The sequence below is a fragment of the Terrapene carolina genome, unplaced genomic scaffold, assembly GCF_002925995.2.
Source record: "Terrapene carolina triunguis isolate 2854851 unplaced genomic scaffold, T_m_triunguis-2.0 Scaffold68, whole genome shotgun sequence".
Classification (NCBI taxonomy): Eukaryota; Metazoa; Chordata; order Testudines; family Emydidae; genus Terrapene; species Terrapene triunguis.
In genome coordinates this window covers 19,888,372-19,910,444 of record NW_020664419.1, presented here as the reverse complement: position 1 = coordinate 19,910,444, position 22,073 = coordinate 19,888,372, and the positions used below count along the sequence as shown (strand labels likewise).

At 43.0% G+C, this 22,073-nt stretch overlaps 1 protein-coding gene across 2 annotated transcripts in view; it reads left to right on the top strand.

Moving 5' to 3' along the window:
- SLC26A5 (solute carrier family 26 member 5) overlaps window positions 1–18,135 on the top strand; it is a 35,860-nt gene extending 17,725 nt beyond the window's left edge. For both annotated transcript variants that reach the window (XM_024196954.2, XM_024196955.2), the window contains exons 8-19: window positions 3,137–3,219; window positions 3,308–3,455; window positions 8,180–8,293; window positions 8,639–8,716; window positions 9,433–9,528; window positions 11,068–11,174; window positions 12,163–12,232; window positions 14,097–14,189; window positions 14,907–15,017; window positions 16,025–16,231; window positions 16,629–16,683; window positions 17,383–18,135. In XM_024196954.2, coding sequence (XP_024052722.2) covers window positions 3,137–3,219; window positions 3,308–3,455; window positions 8,180–8,293; window positions 8,639–8,716; window positions 9,433–9,528; window positions 11,068–11,174; window positions 12,163–12,232; window positions 14,097–14,189; window positions 14,907–15,017; window positions 16,025–16,231; window positions 16,629–16,683; window positions 17,383–17,558 — 1,338 coding nt within the window. In that variant the 3' untranslated portion in view covers window positions 17,559–18,135. The remainder of the gene's footprint in view (window positions 1–3,136; window positions 3,220–3,307; window positions 3,456–8,179; window positions 8,294–8,638; window positions 8,717–9,432; window positions 9,529–11,067; window positions 11,175–12,162; window positions 12,233–14,096; window positions 14,190–14,906; window positions 15,018–16,024; window positions 16,232–16,628; window positions 16,684–17,382) is intronic.
- Window positions 18,136–22,073: the final 3,938 nt, after the last annotated feature.

Here is a 22,073-nt window from a genome sequence, read left to right as displayed (position 1 = left end):
CTCAGATTTTGGAAGGCACTTCAGATTCTTAAATTTTGGGTCGGGTGCTGTAGCTATCTTTAGAAATCTGACCTTGGTACCTTCTTTGCATTTTGTCAAATCTGCAGTGAAAGTGTTCTTAAAACGATCAACATGCTAGGTCATCATCTGAGACTGCTATAACATGAAATATATGGCAGAATGCGGGTAAAACACAGAGCAGCAGACATACAATTCTTTCCCCAAGGAGTTCTGTCACAAATTTAATTAACGCATGGAAGCATGTCCTCTGGAATGGTGGCCAAAGCATGAAGGGGCATACAAATGTTTAGCATATCTGGCATTTCCTTGCAATTCCGGCTACAAAAGTCCCATGCGAACATCTGTTCTCACTTTCCTGTGACATTGTAAATAAGAAGTGGGCAGCATTATCTCCTGCAAATGTAAACAGACTTGTTTTTGTCTGAGCGACTGGCTGAACAAGAATTAGGACTGAATGGACTTGGAGGCTCTAAAGTTTTACATTGTTTTGTTTTTGAGTGCAGTTATGTAACAAAAAAAAATCCACATTTGTAAGTTGTGCTTTCATGATAAAGAGATTGCATCACGGTACTTGTATGAGGTGAATTGAAAAATACTATTTCTTTTGTTTATCATTTTTACAGAGCAACTATTTGTAATAAAAATAATAATATAAAGTGAGCACTGTACACTTCGTACTCTGTGTTGTAATTGAAATCAATATATTTGAAAATATAGAAAAAATCCAAAATATTTAATAAATTTCAGTTGGTATTCTATTGTTTAACAGTGTGATTAAACCTGTGATTAATCACGATTAATTTTTTTGAGTTAACTGCAATTAATCGATAGCCCTAATTGAGAGTAATTTCTATAGTACTTTATTGAGTTAATACCCATTAAAATCCTCTAAGACTCTTGCATAAAGGTGTCACTCGGGATTCCGAAGGCAGCAATGTATTAACAATACAGAACACAAACTTCCTAGAGTTAGTAGGAGTTGAACGTTAGACTGTCATCGGAAGGGTGATGTTGACCACGTAGATTTGCAATGAAGTCTTGGATTTGACCTTGACTTCAATGTTATAATAATTTGTGTACTTTAAACAGGTACTCTCTGTGACATTCTATATCTTGTGGGAGCGCCCTGTAGTCCCCATATTCCTCATTTACATATAATTGTGATATTGCATATAAAGCATGCCATGTGAGGTATCATGGGAAAGGTTATGGTCTGCTGAAAGTCATTGTTCCATCTAAATATGTGTATCATATAAAATGATAAGAATTGTGTTGTATGGTTCTCACTAAAATATGCTGTGTGTTTGGGAAGCGCCCAGATACTAGCTCTCCAGAGACAATGACAAGGGAGGTAACCAACACCCGGCTGGGTGCTGAATAGACATCACCAGTCATTGTCCAGCAGAGGAGCTACAATTCAATGACTCACTCACAGGAGACACACTGGGGTATTGCTTCACTTTGTGACTCAGCCATGCCCACCAGACGTGTCTGGACTTGTTCTCCAAGCACATGGACTAAGGGTATAAAAAAGAACACGGGCCACATGCTTGGCCTTTTCTCCTCCCCCCACTTACGCTGCAAGCAACAAGAACGCTCAGAAGACTGAAGACTCCAACAGAGGAGACTGGCCCGGGTTTCAAGGGTGAAACCTGTGTACTATGAACTGCAATATTCAGTGGGGTGAGAAACTGCTTAAGCTCTTCCAGCACTCTAAAAAAACCACCTCCACGAGGGGCATAGCTACCAGCGCTGGCGCACTGTCTACACTGGCGCTTTACAGCGCTGAAACTTGCTGCGCTCAGGGGGCTGTTTTTTCACACCCCTGAGCGAGAAAGTTGCCGCGCTGTAAAGTGCCAGTGTAGACAAGCCCTATATGTTGCCCAGTCTAATAGAGTTGAGAGTTTAGACTGCGTGCTTATATTTTATTTTATTTTGGTAACCACTCTGACTTTTGCCTAATACTTATAATCACTTAATCTGTCTTTTGTAATCAGTAAACTTGTTTTACTGTTTATCTTTACCAGTGAGTTTGCCTGAAGTGTTTGGTAAATCTGCTCAGGTTTACAAAGGCTGGTATATATATCCACTTTCCATTGATGAAGTGGTGAACCAATTAATAACTGCTCGTCTTGAGCAGTGCAAGACCCTATATTCCTGAGGTACAAGGCTTAGAGCTGTGGGGATTTGGCTGGTGCCTTTCTCTGTGTGATTCATGAGTGGCTCTGGGAGCATTCAGGCACTATAGCTGGGTGTGGGGCTCCACATGAGGTTGTGCTAACAGCGCCTGGAGGGGTTTGCTGCTTGACACTAGCAAAGCATTGTGAGAGACAGCCCAGGCTGGAGAGTTAAGGGGGCACAGCAGTCCCACAGTTCCAGGCTACACCCCGGGGATCCCGTCACACCCTTACTGTCTTGACTTACGAAAAAACATGATGTTGTTCAACATTAATGGTTCAAAACACCATTTCCATCAGTACCAAAGCACTGAAATAAATCCATTTTATGGAAGAGGACCCATCAGGCCTTGCCCTTTTTGATTGATAATCCCATATGGGACTGGTTCCAGCCACGTTCGTTCACTAGGTTGTTTCACATCTCAGGGACAGTCTTGTGTTTAACTTTGCGGCCCTTATTTGTAAAATGGGGGTAATACTGCTTAGCTACCTTTTAGAAGGTGCTTTGAGTTGTATGATAAGTGCTAGTATTAGTATGCATCTTGTTTGTGTCTCTTTGGATATTTTTTTTTCTTTAGCATATTAGGGTTCATGACCAATGTCCAGGGTTTGGGTAAGCATTGGCAGTCTGACTGAGAGATGTGAGACTGTACTTCCAGATGCCCCACTTCAATTCTGTGTAAAGACAGAGTAGCTTAACAAAGAGGATGTGGGGCGGAGGAAGAGACTTCCTTTTTCTCCTGGGTTGTGGGAACCTTGGGAAGCTAATGGACTAATAATTTCCATCACATCCACTTAATGTCCATTCTTAGCATTGGTTCTAACCGATGTTTTCCCCTCAGATTGCGCACTCTCTCTTTTCGGCCTGTTTTTTCAAATGTGTGCATGCACCTAAATAATCTGTACTCTTCTAAACAAGTTTATATGTGTGTTTTTAGGTAATAATAGCTACTGGAGTTTCAGCTGGAATGAATCTGTCCAACACGTATGAAGTGGATATTGTTGGGGAGATCCCTAAAGGGTAAGGACAGTGAATGAAGCATATCCTTATTCAGGCTATACTCTTTTTCAATATTGTTATAGTAACTCGTTATCATTTCATCTTCTAGATTACTTGCTCCAAAAGTACCTAATATAAAACTCATCCCAGCAGTGTTCGTAGACGCATTAGCAATAGCAATTGTTGGCTTTTCCATGGCTGTATCAATGGCCAAAATCTTTGCACTTAAACATGGCTACACTATTGATGGAAATCAGGTAACCTAGCTTTTTTTATATGTTGGCCTATGAAAATGTAAACCCCAAGAACCTGATCTAATGCCAGGGTCAGTCAGTGGTAGCCGTTTCACTTAATTCAGTGGACGTTGGATCGCGCCCTTAATGATCTATGACCCAGTTATCTGAAAAATCACCTCATGTTCCGTTCTATTCTGCATAGGTTCTTATGTTGTGCTTGTCACTGTAGTGTCTGAAGCACTTTTTAGTAGTGCATTACCAATGTGGCTAACATCTGTCTTATGTTTGTTCTGTAATCCCTCCTGAGCCATCTGTCTCATTGACAGGGATAAGATCATCCCTCTCACTTTAGCCTCTGTACACCTGGTAATTGGGTCAAAGTGGCATAAAGGGACCCTAAAAGCCCCAGTCCCTAGTACAGGCCCTGTAGAAGACAGCTGTGTAAGGTCATCCTCAGAGGCCTCCCTCACATGCTGTGGGGATGAGAGGGATGTGTCGGGGACAGGGCCACAGCACTGCAGAATTTCTGGGCAGTGCTGAACCCCATGGGGTAGCCCAGAGAGATTGCTGTAATTTAGGCCCCCAGGGCTATCTAAATTACACCGGGGCATCTCCAGCCACAGAATATCCCAGGATTGGGAGAGCACAAGGTGGCTTTAAGGGGCTTTAGGCCTTGTCTACACTACAAAGTTTTGTTGACAAAAGTTATATCGACACTCAAAAAGTGCTATAATAAAAATTGGTATTGCATGTTCACACTCCCTCCCTCTGGCAGCAGAGCGTGTCCACACTTGGGGTCCTAGCATCAACAGTCTGAGCAGTGCACTGTGGATACCTATCCCACAGTCTAGCTCGACACCTTCTGCTGCTAGGTCTTGTGGGAAGGCGGAGTGGATCACAGCACATCTTGGGACCAGGCCCAGTGTCCCGTGATGCATTGCTTTCTGTCCCAGCATTTTTCAGTGGCCCTTTGCTGTGCACCCCGGTATCTTTGTGAGAAGGGATGGATCCCTCACTGCTCTCCTATGCTCTAACTGTCATGAACACATCGTGTATGGCAGTGCAGTTAATCACCAAGTTCCTAACTGCAGAAGACTCCCAGTTGCCTGACATGCTGTGTGATCTGGATAGGAGCAACTTTAGATTGCTTATTGCATTCACAGAACAGTTGCAGAGGGTTGACCGTCGCTTTTGGGCTCGGGAAACAAGCACTGAATGGTGGGATCGTATTGTCATGCAGGTGTAGGATGACGAGCAGTGGCTACAGAATTTTTGATGCGGAAAGCCACCTTCCTGGAACTGTGTGGGGAGCTCTTCCCAGCACTGCGGCACAAGGACACCAGAATGAGAGCTGCCTTATCGGTAGAGAAGCATGTGGCAATTGCTGTGTGGAAGATGGCGACTCCAGACTGCTACTGGTTGGTCGTGAATCAATTTGGAGTCAGGAAGTCGACCGTTGGGGCTGCACTAATGCAAGTGTGCAGGACAGTTAATCGCATCATGCTACGAAGGACCATCACTCTGGGAAATGTGCATGAAATAGTGGACGGCTTTGTAGAAATGGGCTTCCCTAACTGTGAAGGGGTGATAGATGGCACACACATTCCAGTTTGGCACCAGACCATCTTGGAACAGAGTACATCAATAGGAAGGGGTGCTTCTCCATGGTGTTTCAGGCGCTTGTGGATCACCATGGGCGTTTCATTGACATCAACATGGGCTGGTCTGGGAAGGTGCATGACGTACGCATCTTCAGGAACACCAGCCTGTATAGGAAGCTACAAGCAGGGACTTTCTTTCCAGACCAGTGGAGGATGTTGAAATCCCCATAGTGATCCTGGGAGACCCGACATACCTCTTACAGCTGTGGCTCATGAAACCTTACACAGGAAACCTGGATAACAGTAAGGAGCAGTTCAACAACAGGCTGAGTAGGTGCCGGTTGACAGTGAAATGTACCTTTTGGCAGATTAAAGGGCTGCTGGTGATGCCTTTATGGCACGTTAGACCTCAATGAGGGCAATATACCCATGGTCATAGCCTCATGTTGTATGTTGTGTAATGTTTGTGAAGCTAAGGGTGAAAGTTTTGCTCAGTGGTGGAGTGCTGAGTCAGACTGCTTGGCTGTTGATTTTGAGCAGCCAGAGACCAGGGCTATCAGAGGAACCCAGAGTGGGGCCAATTCGAATCAGGGAGGCTTTGAGGCAATACTTTGAAAATGAGAACCAGTAGTGTATATCTCGGTGATTGGTGCTGCTATGTTACATTACATGTAGTTTTCCTAGGAAGCAATGGTGACATTTGGAGCCTTACATTCCAGTAAGCAAATGATTAAACTGCCTGTGTATGTATTGGTAGTGCCTGCTATCTCAATTTGTAGGAAACAAATTAAAGATGACACGGGAAAGTTTCTTACAATGGGGGAAGGAACAAAGCTGCTCTGCCAAGGAACCTTCGGCAGAGGATTACCGAGTACCTCCAGGAAACTTTCCCGGAGATCTCTCTGGAGGATTCCCATGAGATCTCGGTGTGCATCAACACTCTGTTCCGCCGTACCGATTAGCTACACAGGGAAATGTCCAGCACACAGAAACACAGACAGCCTCCCACATTTCTATACCCTGAACCCACCCCCGCACTACACAAACCACAGCCACTTTTCCTCTCCTGCTTCTTGCTCCCTATGCTGCTCGCCTCTGTGCCGCTTTGGTCCCTGCACAAGTGATCGCCAAATGGCGTGGGAAAGTTTCCTACAGTGGGGGAAGGAACAAAGCTGCTCTGCCATGGAACTCTCGGCAGAGGACTAGCGAGTACCTCCAGGGACTTCCACGTTTCTATGCCCCACCTCCGCACTACAAAAGCCACAGCCACGTACCAGGAGTCTCATCTCCTGCTTCTTGCTAGCCGGAGAGCAACTGCTGAGGCTGGCTAGACACCTCTGGAGTGGAGAACAGTTCCTGGCTGCCTGTCCCACCGGTTGACCCCGCTGGAAGCTCCACATCGTCGTCTAACTCCATCTCTTCATCAATAACTTTGTCCTCCAGGTTTAGTTCTCTTTCCACCGCCTCCAGGCCCGCCAAAGTATCCACGGGGCTCTTGGCGATGGAGGTGGGGTCGCCACCGAGGATAGCGTCTAGCTTCTTATAGAACCAGCAGGTCTTAGGTGCAGCACCAGAGAGACCGTTTGCCTCCCTCACCTTGTGGTACACCTGCCTCAGCTCCTTTATCTTTGCTCTGCACTGCAGCGTGTCCCAACCATAGCCCTTTTCGCACAAGCCTTGAGAAATCTGTCCATAGGTAGCAAAATTCCTATGGCTCAAGCGCAGCTGGGACTGCACAGCCTCCTCTCCCCATATACTGAGCAGCTCTGCAGTGGTCCAAGCAGGAGAGCGTTTGCTGCTATAACCTGCCATAGTCACATGGGAAGATTCGATGAGACATCTCCACGCCGAGCCAGCAGGAAATGGAATTTCAGAAATTCCTGGGCCTGCGAAGGGAGAGGGGCAGATGGTTGTTTACCTGGCTGCGGAGCAGGGGTCGTTTTATTTTGTCACCAAAACTGGGCATTTTTGCTTTCAAAAGTAGCATTGCAGTGTGTACGCATCCACTGTTTTGTCGACAAAACTTTGTAGTGTAGACAAGGCTTTAGTGTCGCCTTCCCCTGGGCTGCAAGTTCAGTGCTGAGCCCCTTAAAGACGCAGCACCGAATCTCACCTGGGTTATCATCTGCCTGCTCTCTTTGCTGTCAGTTCCTTATGGTGAAATCTTCAGAACTGGCAGGAGAGAGCTGTTAGTAGAGGCGTCCTGCCTCTGGAACACACTCCCTCTGACAGTCCCCCAGAGTCCTAGGTGAGATTCTGGCCCCATTTGAGTTGGTGGGAGTTTTGCCACTGACTTCAGTGAGGCTAGGATTCCACCCCTAGTTTGCAAGCTCCAGAGCACAATACCAGGCTTCTGTATTTGATCAAATCTTTGCTGCTTGCCCATCACCATGGTGGGCCCTATCCTGCACCCATTGAAGTCAATGCAAGTTTCACTACTGACTTTGGGAGCAGGATTGAGCGCATCAGTTTGTGGTTTTATGTTTTTCTTCTTTCCAAATTCTGGGCTGGTGTTACTGGGCACGGTTCCCTTGACTCTGTGGAGCTACACCCGTTTACACCAGCTGAAGATCTAGCCCCATAAATCTTATTCACGTTTTGTATGTCATGTGAACAGCTTCCTCGTGAAGTAGTGTGCATTATATATACATTTGCTTTTATTTTTCAAATATTACACACACACACACACACACACACTTGCTTCACCCACCACAGAAATGCAGCCATCTCTGGGATAACACATGACTGTTTTTTAACTACACACAACAGGGCAAAGTAACTAGTGTCAAGGAAGAAGATGTTGCATATAATTTGAATACTAGAATCATAAAGTTAACCCCAAGTTAAGCCTGAAAATGGACAATTTTATGTAATTCTGTATGTTTTACATTTCAGAATTCAACCCATGAATCATTGCTGTGAAAAGATGGGGAAACAGTCCCTCCACACCACCAAATACTATGTTTAATGTATGATTCGATATGAAGCAACTAGTGTGTGTGCTTCTAGTGCAGGAGATCATGCCCTATTAGGAAATTATGTAAATTAGAAGCAGCTGTTAAAGTAATATGCATAAGTCGCCTCCATTTGTATTTGTAGAATTGTTCTGCTGATTCCTTTGATTTGTTTTCTCATCTGAAACAGGAACTTATTGCCTTGGGAATATGTAATTCTGCAGGATCCTTCTTCCAAACCTTCTCGATCACATGCTCAATGTCTCGGAGTCTTGTTCAGGAGAGCACTGGAGGGAAAACTCAGGTGTGTCTAGCCAAATGTTTAGGCTAGGCAACATTTACTTTTTGGGACTCCAGTTTTTGGAGCCTGTTGCTTGATAAGATTTCCAGGTCTTCTGGCCTCTGGTTGGTCCAGAGACAGTGAACAGCATTTCTCATGGTATTGTAGTCTAGCCGAGGCCAAAGTGGAAGCACAGAGGATGTATCAATATGAAACTAATGGAGCAGGAATGAGGGATCAGAAAATCACTGAACCTCCAGTATTTCAGAAAGTGCAATGCAGGTCAACCAGTAATGTTTGCACTCTGTCTTGTTGTCTGGGGCAGCTTTTATTCTTCAGAAATGTCATTTCTTGTATCTTTTTGTTCAGATTGCAGGTACGCTGTCCTCAATCATGGTTCTGTTAGTCATTGTGGCTATTGGTTACCTCTTTGAACCACTACCACAGGTATGGGAACTTTGCCTTTGGATACTGTGTGTATGAGCAGAAGTCAACTAGCTTTGCTTAACTATCACAAAATCTGTATCTAAATGAATTAACAGCTTAGGGCCCAATCCTGAAAAGTGCTGAGTGCCCTTAACACCCACTGAGGTCAATGGGACTGAGGAGGGCACTCGACGCCTTCCAGGATTGGGCCCTTGGTTGGTGGGCTGTTGGGTTTTTTTAAGTTAAATTAGAAAGCAGAGTATAGCGAAGGAGTCACAGCACTCATCTTGTGTTTAATACTAGCCATGTTAGACATTTTGTTCCTCCTGAGGATTGAAAATAAGATCACTCTAAATACGTGCACTGTGTACGGAACTGAGAATTCTTAAATGGGATGTTAAGGGAGAAGGAGGCTATTGAAATAGATCAGCGAGGAGGGAAGTGATTATTAGCACACAAATTTTTACTGTATTTGCTTATTTTATTCTTAGATCAATGGATCTATGTTTCTGGTGGAATGTATGCAATCCCTAAAGCTTTAATAGGCACAGTATCTTAATGTGTAGCCTGAAAAGTTGTTGTTTAAAGGGAATATGCATTTAACAGGCTTGCAGTTTGGTTCCCATCAATGGTATAATGTGAATAAACATGGCCATTTTAATGATGCCTTGGAAAGCTATTTCTGAGTGACATAGTTTTCAAGGGTAAAATAAAAATGTCATAAAATTTGTTCCTAGACTGTGCTAGCTGCGATCGTAATGGTGAATCTGAAAGGAATGTTTAAACAGTTTGGAGATATAACACATTTCTGGAGAACCAGTAAGATTGAACTGGTAAGTGAAAATGCATATCACAGTGTAAATTAATTCCTTTTTTCCCCTACTTTTTTAAGCAACAGTTCAACATTCCCCAAGAATCTACAGAAGAGTGGAAACTTTCCAGGCAATTATAAGTGTGTTGTTGTAGCAGATGAAGTTACACTACAAGGGTCCGGCTATGCTAGGAAGATGACCTGTTGCTGACAACAGTTGTGAACAGCAGATTGCTGCTCAGCTAGCATTGAAAGTAGTTTGGCTGCAGGTGGAAGCAGGACTGTTTTTTCAGGACTGTTACAGAAACATGCTACAGATCTGGCTGAACATGCAAACGCCTTTGGATCCTACAGGTGTCCCTAAGTAACATGGAAAAACAGATCCCCTTGCTCTCTTCTCCTTTACTGCCAAGGAATGGTTAGCCTGACAGCGGGCCCAGGTCACGAGTGACACGCGGGAGGCATCACTTACTCTTTGTGATTCCATGGTAGCAGGTTAAGTTGTTATCTGGTTCACTGTTGGGACTTGCTGGGATAGTGCCCCACTTGTCTATAGAGGGAGCTGAAAATGTGTGCAAGACCTTTCGAACCATAGAAATGCCCATAAACACTGGTTACCTGCTGGGCAGGAACTGGGGCTGCCAGACTGGGTAGCAACCACTATTGTATATACATAGTAACCCTGGGGTTGAGACTCCTGAAGTCACCTGGACAAGGCCTTCACCCATGGAACCACCATCTGACTTTCACTGCCACATGAGACCTGAGAAACCGCTGAGCCCTGGTCCTGCTGGCTCAAACATGCCACTGGGTCACTGTATGTAGAGGCACAGGCCCTACCATCCTCCAGACAGCAGGAGCTCCCTTTTTCCATAACAAGCTGCAAGCCCACTGTGCCTTGTTTAATCTCCCCAGTCCCTCTGCACTTTCCTGATTCCCTCCCACTCAGCACCATAATTCATCACCTCTTGAGGGCTTCACTGAGATGCCTGTACTGAGTTCTTGTGCCCATTCTGCTACTTGGGTGTGTTTAGGGTTGCCAACCCTCCAGGATTGTCCTGGAGTCTCCTGGAATTAAAGATTAATCTTTAATTAAAGATAATGTCATGTGATGAAACCTCCAGGAATTCGTCCAACCAAAGTTGGTAACGCTAGGTGTGTTGGATAATACTAAACATCAGCACTACCGGTATTTTGCTGTGTAATCAATGTATGGTGAGTCTTCTGCTCAATATGATAATGATATACGATCGGGCTACTTGTAACCCCCCTGGCACTGTTTGTCTTTACAGGGCCAGCTTCATAGGAGGTTGAATCTCTGGCACATAGTAAAACATGTTCTACAGCAAAAATGAGTTAATGCTCTTTTTACAACTCACATGTCAAATTGTAAAACACTCCAACATGTCTGCCTCAGAGGGTATTGCCTTGCATTACATCAAGGCGAAATGTTACAATGTGACCTCCCCTTAAACTGTGGTGGTGTATATATGTGAGCCTGAGCCATGTTAACAGAAAAAACTGGATGCATTTTAATATTTAGCTTTTGTTTGATATTTAGGCCATCTGGCTTGTTGCTTTTGTGGCCTCTGTTTTCCTGGGACTAGACTACGGCTTGCTTACTGCTGTGGCGTTTGCAATGATAACCGTTATTTACAGAACACAAAGGTCAGACTTTTTTTCCCTCTTTCTCAGAATCAGGGCTTTGTGGTGGATTTTTGTTTCCTTTTTTAAAGAGAAAGAAATAAACAGAAGTCCCATATTGTGAGCACAGTAGAATCTGCTTAATTGGGTCATCCAGAGGGTGTCCCAATTCAGGGCCCAGTTCTGTTGCTTCAACCACAGAAGGTACATAAAAGACAGCAGTTAAAGTCTACAAATATTGTTCTAAATGAAACCCCAGGAATATGCAGATTCTGTTTCATTTATAATCTGTATTTGATCATTTTTTATTAAAGCCCTAGAGCTCAGAATTTCAGACTTATTTAATGCCTGGCTTTTGTCAAGTGCATTACTGTTAAATGGAATTTATGCTAAGACTGGTCCGATTAAGCAGAAGTCACTGTCGTGTTAGCATTTGATGGGAGATGTCCCAGTGGGGGCAATGTTGGGTCAATTCTGGTTCAATGTTAGGTCAATTCTGGACCCACATAATATATAGTTAATTCCCTGGGAGCTGAGTGTTCAGCATCTTACAGAATCAGGTCCTTCCCTCTGAGAAGCAGGATGTTTCTTTGAAACTGTGGCCCAAGTTCTCTGCTGTTGTGAGCTGGCATAGCTCCATTGTAGTCAATGAAGCTGTGCCAACTTACACCAGAAGAGAATTTGGCCCTGTAGCTTTTGCTGGCCAGTTGCAGCAGTTGGCCCACCCAGCTGGTGTCCATCAGTTGGTGGTCATCCAGACAGGCTGGATATTTTCCAAATGCCCTTTTTATTAAAAAAGACTTAGTTTGATTCATGGTTTAATCACCACATGGCACCTTTATTATGTTCTTGCTGTAAACTTCCTCAAAGCATGTTTTGATTAGTCTGTACCGACACTGCACTAAAGTACAGTAGCCATATCTGGTGTAGGTTCAAAGCTGTTTTTTAATGTGTGTTCTTCTCTAATCTGTGAACTGTAATATTGAGACCTTATGCATCCATTTCTCTCCAGTCCACAGTACAGAATCCTGGGTCAAATTCCCAACACAGACATTTACTGTGACGTGGAAGAGTATGAAGAGGTAGGAATGCGTTTTCCTGTATTAAATTATTATTATTAAATTGCTGTTATAGAGCATAGTCAGATTCCTGGAATGGCTGAACATTCTTAACTCTGTAATTTTATGCATAGTGGTGAGAGCCTCCTGCTGTGAAACTAGCCGCTCTTACGTTCTTCTATGCTGAGGTTACACTGTGGGGAAACAAAACTTACTTTGCTTTAATAATATGCACCATTTTGTTTCAGATTTTAGTGCTTTTATAATAAATGTGCATGTTCCCATGTGGATGGTGTGGTTTGTATCGCAGGGTATTGCATGACAAGTTCTGGTGCAAAGACCACGTATATAATAGAGGTCTTTGTACAGCATTTGATCTACTAATTGATTGCTTAGTTTAAGATGCTAGGGTTTATACAAATACCATTACTAATACCAGAGCTGTATGTGAACCCATTCAGGGTGAGCTCCACTAGTCGCTTTAGCTATATTAATGAAAACCTACAGAACCAAAGACCTAATTTAGTCTATTTTTAGTAGAACTGGGCAAGTGGGTCACAATGGAGAACTTCATTCTATGAACTCCAACTCTCAGTTTTCCAGTTATCCATGACCAGCCTTATTTTCACAAATGTATTTATTATTTGATGAATGATTTCTGTGAGCATAACGCCACTCTCTGGCTTACTCTCAAGGCTGTTTTGTATCTGCTGTTTATGCTGTATGAAGTCACCGAAGTTGCATAGTATTGCTTCTGCTCTTGGAGAATGTCTCAGGAGCTTTCAAGGTGGTTGCACAATATGGTGACCAGACAGCAAATGTGAAAAATTGGGACGGGGGTGGGGGGTAATAGGAACCTATATAAGAAAAAGACCCAAAAATCGGGACTGTCCTATAAAATCGGGACATCTGGTCACCCTATTGCACAAACACTCCTGGAGCTAGTACTTGTGCAGTATTTATGTATTTGCACAAGTGCTCGCATCACTTTTTTGTTTCCTTTTATAAACATTTTTAAGAACATCATTTTGTTGGCAAAAGGGATATAAATTCACTATTTTGTATTCAAACATTGGCCAGGTATTTTTGCAATCTTTGCCCAGCTCTCATCAGATGCCTGTGTAAACAGTTGTAAATCTGCTTTCAAGGGGATTTTATTAACAATATCAAAGCAGTAACCAAATGGGGGGAGAGGAGGTTTTCCTTACGAACATTTAGAAACGAAGTGCTTAAAACCATACGAATCGGAGATCAGGTTACTATGTTTTCCATTTTTTGTCACTGAGGACACCATAAAGCAGGGGAAGAAATAAAAAATTATTGGAAAATCAGTAGGGAGGAAGGAGAAGAGAAGCATTTCTAGAATTGCATGATTTCCTGATATTAAATAGTACCTAGTGTTCATAGCAACGTCAGATTTAATTCCATTTTAAATTATTTTCTTTCATTGTTAAAAATGTAAATACAAATATTATGTGATATTGATCTCACTCAATATTTTATTGTATTACGATTATGGGAGAGCAGTAGCGTCGAGACAGTAAACATAGTGCTTCTGACTGGTGGCAGATTGCACTGGGAAGGTCCTTCTAATTTACTTTCCATACAGCAGCCCGGGTAGGAGTATATTTCCCTTTATGTGCAGCATGCTACCCATCATTCACTCTGTTCCATGGCTGTTCTAGAGATGACAATGCCATTGGTATGGGCATTCAGTGATGTCTACAAGTGCAGTGGGAAGTTGGCTTATGTTGTGTATTCTGTAGTTCAGGCAATGGATATTTGTGATCATTCTTGTGACCACATATGTGGCAGATATATAAATGTGTGCTTTCCTTCCAGAATAAATAGCACTTAATTTCATGTATTGTAACGTTTCTTTCCTTAGGTGAAAGAATATCCTGGAATAAAAATATTCCAGGCCAATGCCTCCCTCTATTTTGCCAATAGTGAATTGTATGCAAGTGCACTGAAGAAAAAGGTGAGTAAAACCAATTCCTTAGTATTCTCTCCCCTCTTGAAATAGTGAACTGGTCTCTGAAAAGCTTTAAGGTTAATCCTTTTGTGCATCATCTTTCAGCTCCATTGGCAAAGTCTCTTCCCTCCTTATATGAACTGGGATTTCCTAGGGGGGTGAATATGAAATTTACTTGTAGTTTGATTCTGTGAAGGGCACTGCATACAAATTATCTACATATACACATTACTTCACCCACCACCAAAATGCCATCATATTTGGTGGGGAGGGATTTAGCACAAACAACAGGTATATTTAGGGAACAAGACTGCATTGGCAGGGAATGACACACATACTAATCTCTCAAACATTTTTCTGTAGCTTCCATGATGAATCTTGTACAGTTGAGGTGGGTGGTGCTTGTTTTCACGAAGCAAATGACATTGACAATTTATATCCAAAAGCATTTCCCCCCTTTAAATCTCACACTCAGTGTTCTGTTGAAACTTGTCACTATCTGATTTAGAAAATGATTGTAGTTCAAATTTCCACCTCATCATTGTATTAACATGCTGATTCCAAAGATTGCTTCTTTCTTTGTACATTTCCCCTTTAAGGAAAGCTGTATAATGTAATCTTATGTTATAATATGTTAAGGTGATGAATTTGACTTTTGAATAAGTAACATGATAGTCCTAACAAGTTGAACCTCATTTGATTATGCCTTTCCTTATGTGGTAGACTGGAGTTGATCCATGTGCTGTATTGGCAGCAAAGAAAAAAGCCCAGAAAAGGCATTCCAAGGAACTAAAGCAGACAAATGAACACAGGAAGAAAGCAGTCTTGAAGCTTGTGAGTGCCAGAGTGAATACTTGCCTTATTTTTTTTTCCATCTACCAAATTAGCTTATTGTATTGGCTCTTCATGCATCATTCATACAAAAATGTTACTTGAAGAAGGCTTAGAAATGTGTGTTGTGCAGCACAGACTGTTTTTGTTAGAAAACTACATCAAAAAAGGGAATGTCACTCAGAAGATTTGTTTTAGAGAATTCTCTAAAACAGGGGCTTAGTGAGATCTAGGAACAGAGGAACTGCCATGCTGGATCAGACCTAAGATCTATCTAGTCCAGTCTCCTATCTGACAATGGCCAGAGGCTTTAGAGAAAGGTGTAGAAATTTCACAGTAGGCATATTTGGGGTTATCTGAGCTAATGTGGGCTAATCTGAAATTAACTCAAAGTAATAACCTGTTAAATATAAATATTTCCATTTCTGCACACAAGAACGACTTATTGATTTGGTTAACAGAAAAAGGGGGATCTGCGGAAAAGCAGAGTGTGACGACAAGAACTGTCTGAAACTTTTGCACTTTTATGTGCCTATTCTCTGTGGGAGCTGTTAGATGCTCAGTGCTTTTGAAAATCAGGCAGGTGCCTAACTATGGGATCAAGAGCCTAGTTGTAGGCTCTTATTTTTTAAGATTTTGGCCCTAGAGATTTTTATTCCTGAATGTGTGTGTGACAGCAGAATGAGTGCTCATGGCACTGCTGGCCCATTGTGGTTATTTCCATTGCCAGAGAGGAGAAAATGCTGATGTAAGTTTTTGAATGAAAACTGTAACTCACTGCAAGGTCATGTCTTAGATCTACTTGAACTTGCTATGTACAATTGGCATATATAGAGAAGGTGGGGGAGGGCTAGGTCTAAGTTCAGGTATAAATCCTGTGAATGTAAAAATGTGGGAGGGTGGTTTGAAGCCATAGACCTTATCAGAGGCTGAAGGAAGCTTGTGGAAAAATCGTTATTGCAAATGTATCTACTTGTCATTAAGCTCTTGGATTTTATCTTCTCTTATAGACTAATGACATGGAAACAAGCGTAAAACACGAGATAATTAATGATGAGCTACCCCTAAATGGAAAATCTGCAGATGCAAATGCACAAGGCACATCTCCTGATGAACTTGAACACTTTATGGAGCCAATGACAAATGTTCACTGTATAATTTTGGACTTGACACCAGTGAACTTTGTGGATTCAGTTGGAGCAAAAATGTTAAAATCAGTAAGTGGTATCTTTTATATTCCCTCCACCAAAATACATATCATGTCTTTTGTAGAGCACTAAGAGGGCCAATCCAGGTGATCTTGCATCAAACTCTAATTACTACAGGTTTTAATTTTCACCTTTGATGCTAAGTTCTTGCTGCTATACTGGGGAACATGTGATCATCTTGTGCAACACTCAAGTCAAGTTAAGCTACAAAGTGTGTGTGTAAAAGCTATAGGGATGGAAGAGGCAGAAGATAATGCTGTGCAAGAGCCCTTTTAAAAGAGAAATAACCTTTAAGCAACTGAATGGCTTTTTAAAAAATGCATTTTGTATTTTGTCTTATACCAATGAAATTGTGATATGTACTAAGGTATTTCTATAGATTAAACCTCCATTCAAACTTCTGCAGGTTATAAAAGAATATGAAGAAGTTGGTGTTTTTGTGTGTATAGCCAGCTGCAGTGGTAAGTTGTAGAGTTTTGGCGGGATTCAGGTGGGGTTGGCATACATCCTTCCATCGATTTTTTGTATTGCCAGCCATCACTGTAGGGTCTGAGTGTCTTCCACATTTAAAAAAAATATAATTGGTTTGAGAGGAGAATCAGGCCCTAGTTCACCAGGCCATGACTGGTACCAGAGTAAAACCCTGATTTAGCAAGTTCTTCAAAGGCTTGATCCTGCTCCCACTGACTTGAATAACCCTAAACATGTGACTTCAATGGGACACCTCGTATATGCTTCAAGTTAGGAGCATGCTTAAGTACCTTGCTGAATTGGGCCTAACTCACTCTGTTATAGTCAGTGCGGTCACCATTGTGTGAGGAGAATCAGGTGCAATAATGTTTCTGATTTCTGACATTTGGAAGTTTATCATTGTCCCCTGAGACTGATCATCAGTATATTATGGCTGGATGAAGATGTGCTAGTATACACACAAATCCATCTTTAATTGGAAATCTACTCAGCTGTACATTTAAATCTTGTGTATTTTACCTATAGCATTATTTGGCTTGCATCTTTTGTCTCAAATCTGTTTTGAACAGAAAAACTTGAGGCTGGGAAAGCTACACGCTATCTCCCTCCCCTTTAGTTAATCTAAACAAAAATACAAGTCATGAGATACATGTATGCCATGGTTATAGTTTAATATATTTGCTTTACAGGCCCTGTTATGGATGATCTGACTCGACTTAATTTTTTTGAAAAATCCACCACCAGAGATTTGCTGTTTCACAGTGTTCACGATGCTGTTCTCTCCTGCCAACTGAAGGTTGGGTCTGTTCCACAAACTGCCTCAGACCTCTTTGTTAGTACTTCAGAATCACACATGGAGAACTGAAATCTGCATAATTCCATGAGAAAGAGAGACTCTACCAACACTTAATTTGCACAGTATAAACCGAGCGTAAGACTATCCACCTCTACGGGTATACTGTATAGAGGGGGGGTAGTTTGTTTGCTACAGGAATAATGAACAAACAGTTTGCTGCCTTAATACTTTTGAACTGTGCTCTTGCTTACCTGGATCCAGGTGTAAGTTAAACCAACATGCAAACATTTTATTTGTATGTTGTTGAAAATAATGTATTTTGCTGCGGACAGGATATTAGAACATTCTGATGAGGGTGGGTTAAGTTTTTAGAAACATGGCATTGGAGGATATTGCACTAAGCTGCATATTAGTTCACTTTGGATAAAATATTGAAACATCTGGAGTGCAGGTAATGGACAAATTGATATGTCACACACTATTTCCAGCAAAGTGGGATCTTGCAGAAAATACCTTTTCTGCAGTTACCAATGCATTGTACCACTGTCTTAAAGGGTTTTCTTAATCAGATTCAAAAACTGCTGCCAGTGTGTATATAGCAGGGGTCGGCAACCTGCGGCCCGCGTGCCAAAGGCGGCACGCTGCTGCCAGCTGGGGTCCCAGCCGCCGGCCCCGCTCAGCCCACTGCCGGCCTGGATGGACGGAACGCAGGGCGGCAGCAGGCTGAGCGGGGCCGGTGGCTGGGACCCTGGCTGGTAGGGGCCAGCGGACGGAACCCCAGACCGGCAGCGGGCTGAGATGCTCAGTCTGGCAGGGTCCTGGATGGATGGAACCCGGCCGGCAGCGGGCTGAGCGGGGCCGGCGGTTGGGACCCTGGCTGGCAGGGGCCGGTGGACGGAACCCCAGACCGGCAGCAGGCTGAGCGCCTCAGCCCGCTGCCGGTCTGGGGTTCCGTCTGCTGCCCGGTCTGGCACGCAAAACCTTTTACTGGCACGTGAAACCTTAAATTAATGAAGACTTGGCACACCGCTTCTCAAAGGTTGCCGACCCCTGGTATATAGAGTAGATTCTTGTTCAAAACTATGCCTATCTACTAGATGGATTTGTGACGTTTCATGCTGGTGTCATTAACTGCTGTTTTCTTAAGCTGGATGGTACAGACCATGTTCCTATTTTTATAGTTAACCTGTCTTAACAGTGACCACCTCGTTCTCAAAATATTCTCCCCATTTTGGCTGAATTTCAAATCAAACCTAATTAGTCTATTACTATTCCTACTAAACAATTCCAGTGCTACAGTTGAGTCACACCTACTAGAAAATAGCAAATAATTACCAAGTAGTAAATGATTGAGGATAATCTGGTTAAATGGGGTGTGACCAGACTGTCTGAAACAGATGAACCTTCTACAGTCCCTTTTAAACTGCTACAGGCAGGTAGTCAAGGCCCAAAAGGTAATTCGATGTGGAAGAAGAGACCTATTCAGTCATCTACACCATCCTGCTCCCAGTGCAGGCTTGTCTCTCATCCTGCTTTTAAATGCTTTGTAACATGAAGTTTTGCAAAACCTAATATATATACTTAAATCGATGAAAACTTGTTCAAATATAAATATTCCCTGACACCAAGGGCAACCCTTCTAAGGCACTGATGTTACTTAAAGTGAAACTCCCTACTCTCTCTTCACTCTAATTTTAATTGCTGTAGCTGAAAGAACCTATCTTGACCCAGCTATAGTATTTTTAGAGCTGGACTCAAGCATTGTTGAAACTCTTGCACAAAGTTCCTGTTTTAAGGATAGCCAAGCTTTCAATTGTTCCTTAACCATAAAATGACCCTTCATATAGTTCCATCATAACACAGGTTCTGTGCTCTAGGGCAATACAAAGGACTTCCTCCTCGTCTCTGGAAGTACAATTAAGTCTGTATTTAGTTGGCTTTATACATGAGCTGTGCTCCTCAGTGCAGAGGAGGAGGAAGAAAGTGCCTTGCCTCTGATCCAGCTGGCAACACAGATGGGCAAAATTTGGCATCAGCAATGAAACCATGACTGGAAATTAAAGTGGATCTCGGGAGCATTTTTATTCTGGTGCCAGGGTAAATTTTGTAATTTTAATCTAGCTAACAGTACTTTTGTATCAACATGCAGTATATTTTTTAGCCGTACAGTTTCTTCAGTTAATGTCAAAATTGTCTGTCTTCAACATCCCAAATAAAGAGGGGTTCAATGACTTGATTTTCTTAATCCTGCAGCACTGCGTTAGGAGATAAAGATTCTTTGTGTATCAGCTACTGGCCATGGCTTTCAAAAGTGACTAGTGACTTTCTCTAACAGGGGTCCAGCTATCAATGGGCAGGAGCCCAAGCACTTTCTGAAGGTCAATTGCCTTTAACAGGTGTCAGGTTGGGTGTTCAAATCTCTAATCATGTTGGAAATTTAAATAAAAATAAAGGGGAGAAGCGCCACAGGGGTGGGCTGCCCTATAAAGAGTCCTTGTGAAAGGGGTAAAAGGAGCCTCATTGTTGACTCTACTAGCAAACCAAGAATGTTTTTAAAGAATCCTCCTCCAAGGGCCTGAGCAGTTCATTTACATCCTCCTTGCATAAGTAACACTTACTTCAAATAGGCTTTGCTAGTAGGAAAAGATCAGTTATAGCTTTTCCCTGCATGTCACTGTTTTAAGCAAAGCCTATCTCTTTCCTGAAGAGGGAAACATCCTGTGTGGAATAGTAGTGGAGACCAGTTTGCTGTAATAGCTGCTCTCCAGAAGCAATGTGAGGATATGCCTTCCCTCACAGGAGTACTGATTCCCTCTGCCTGGAGCCCTGACTCCTTCCCACTCCATATCCCCAACCCACACTTTTATTCAACTTGCCCTTTGAGTGCTGATTCAAGCAAGAAGGGACAAGGTATGTGCAAGCCACAGCTTCACTTTTCTTCTAGTGCCAGAAAGTTCCTGAGCTGCCCTGCTTAAAGTCTCCATTTAGCCATACACCTGCCATAGCCCAGCTCTGAGGCAGTGTCCTGACACCCCTCTATGGGTAGGAGCTAGGGATAATGACTGCTTTAGTTTCCCCAAGCCATGCATTCCTTACAGTGAAGCCACCTCTGCTAACACAGCAAGATCAAGTGGAGTCCATGTTAAGGCTGTATTTGAGTCCACTCTTCCCTTCCACCAGCTTTTATTATTGAAACCAGCACCATGTGAGAGCATTGGGATACCACTGCTTCTGCTCTACAGCAAGAATAATGAGGGAGGACTACAGTGTAGAGGGCAAGACTACTGTGGGACAGCAAGGAAGATGGTCAGAAGAGGCTGTGCTGTTTTTTTGAAAACAGCCTTTAGTCTAAAACTGGCAGGCGCTAACTTCCCAGAAACAGAGAGCATGTTGTGTCAGTTTCAAGGGAAAGAATAGGCCCAGAAGACAAGGTATGAGTTACCTTATCACTGTACAATACTTGTGTTTTAAAAATACCGAGACCATGGTCTGCTAACTCCTCTGGCAAAAGCACCCTTTAAAAATATTTCACATTTCAAATGCTTTAAGTACAGTTTTTCCTTTAACATTCTCCTCTTTGCTTCAGCTGCTATGAAAGATAACTCACTTCTGGGGGGAAGAGGAAAAGGTTAGTTGCAGCAAGCTGGAGCTGTTTTTATTGCTGCTGTGACTCTGATGCTGATGTCTCTTAGACACAAAGGCAAAAAGCAGCAGAGTTAGGAAATGCAACTTCTGGGTCTGAGGTTGACTCATTTGTAACCTCAGTGTTTGAGCAACACAAGCACAGCACACTCTTATTAACCCCAAGACCTGCCAAACTTGTACCACTGTCAGGCTACTTACTATGCTGCTTTTAGCTGCCTCCTTGATCACATGCTCACAAGCAGTGTTCAAACATGTGGTTCTAACTTATTTGATCATGCCACCCTTCTTTGTGTCTGTAGTAGTTTATGCCCTGCACCCTGACAGAAATACATATACTGATTACTAAAATAATGCCACTAAGTATTAAAACCAGTAAGGCATTGCTTCAAACAGAACCATTTCATCATATCGTGCTCTGGCTGCCAAGTTCTGAAGGCAGTGCTGCTGGCAGCAGCAGCAGAGAAGTAAGGGTGGCAGTAACATACCACGCCTCCCTTACTTTTCCGCTGCTGCTGGCTGGGCGCCCAGTTGCTCTCTGCTCTGCCTTCTCACACTCCCTCAGGATACATTTCATGTCTCCCATTTTGAGAACAAAGTCTTACTAGTTCAGCCAGGAGCTTATTAGTCAGAAGGTAAAAGGAGAGGGACAGGAAAGAAGAAATAAGGTGGGGAAGAAGCAGCGCACACAAGGTGTGTGACAGCTTTAGAAGGTGGCGATGGCATTGGGTCCCTCACTTTGGGCAGGACATCTCAGGATAAGGAGAGTCCCAGCAGTGTAACAGTAGATCCTTCAGAACGTGCTGAAGCTCTCACTCCTGCCCATCCACCTGTAATCCCTGACAGTTGTTATCGTTAGCTTTAAGAATGCCAAAAGTGTGATGGTTTCAGAGTAGCAGCCGTGTTAGTCTGTATCCGCAAAAAGAACAGGAGTACTTGTGG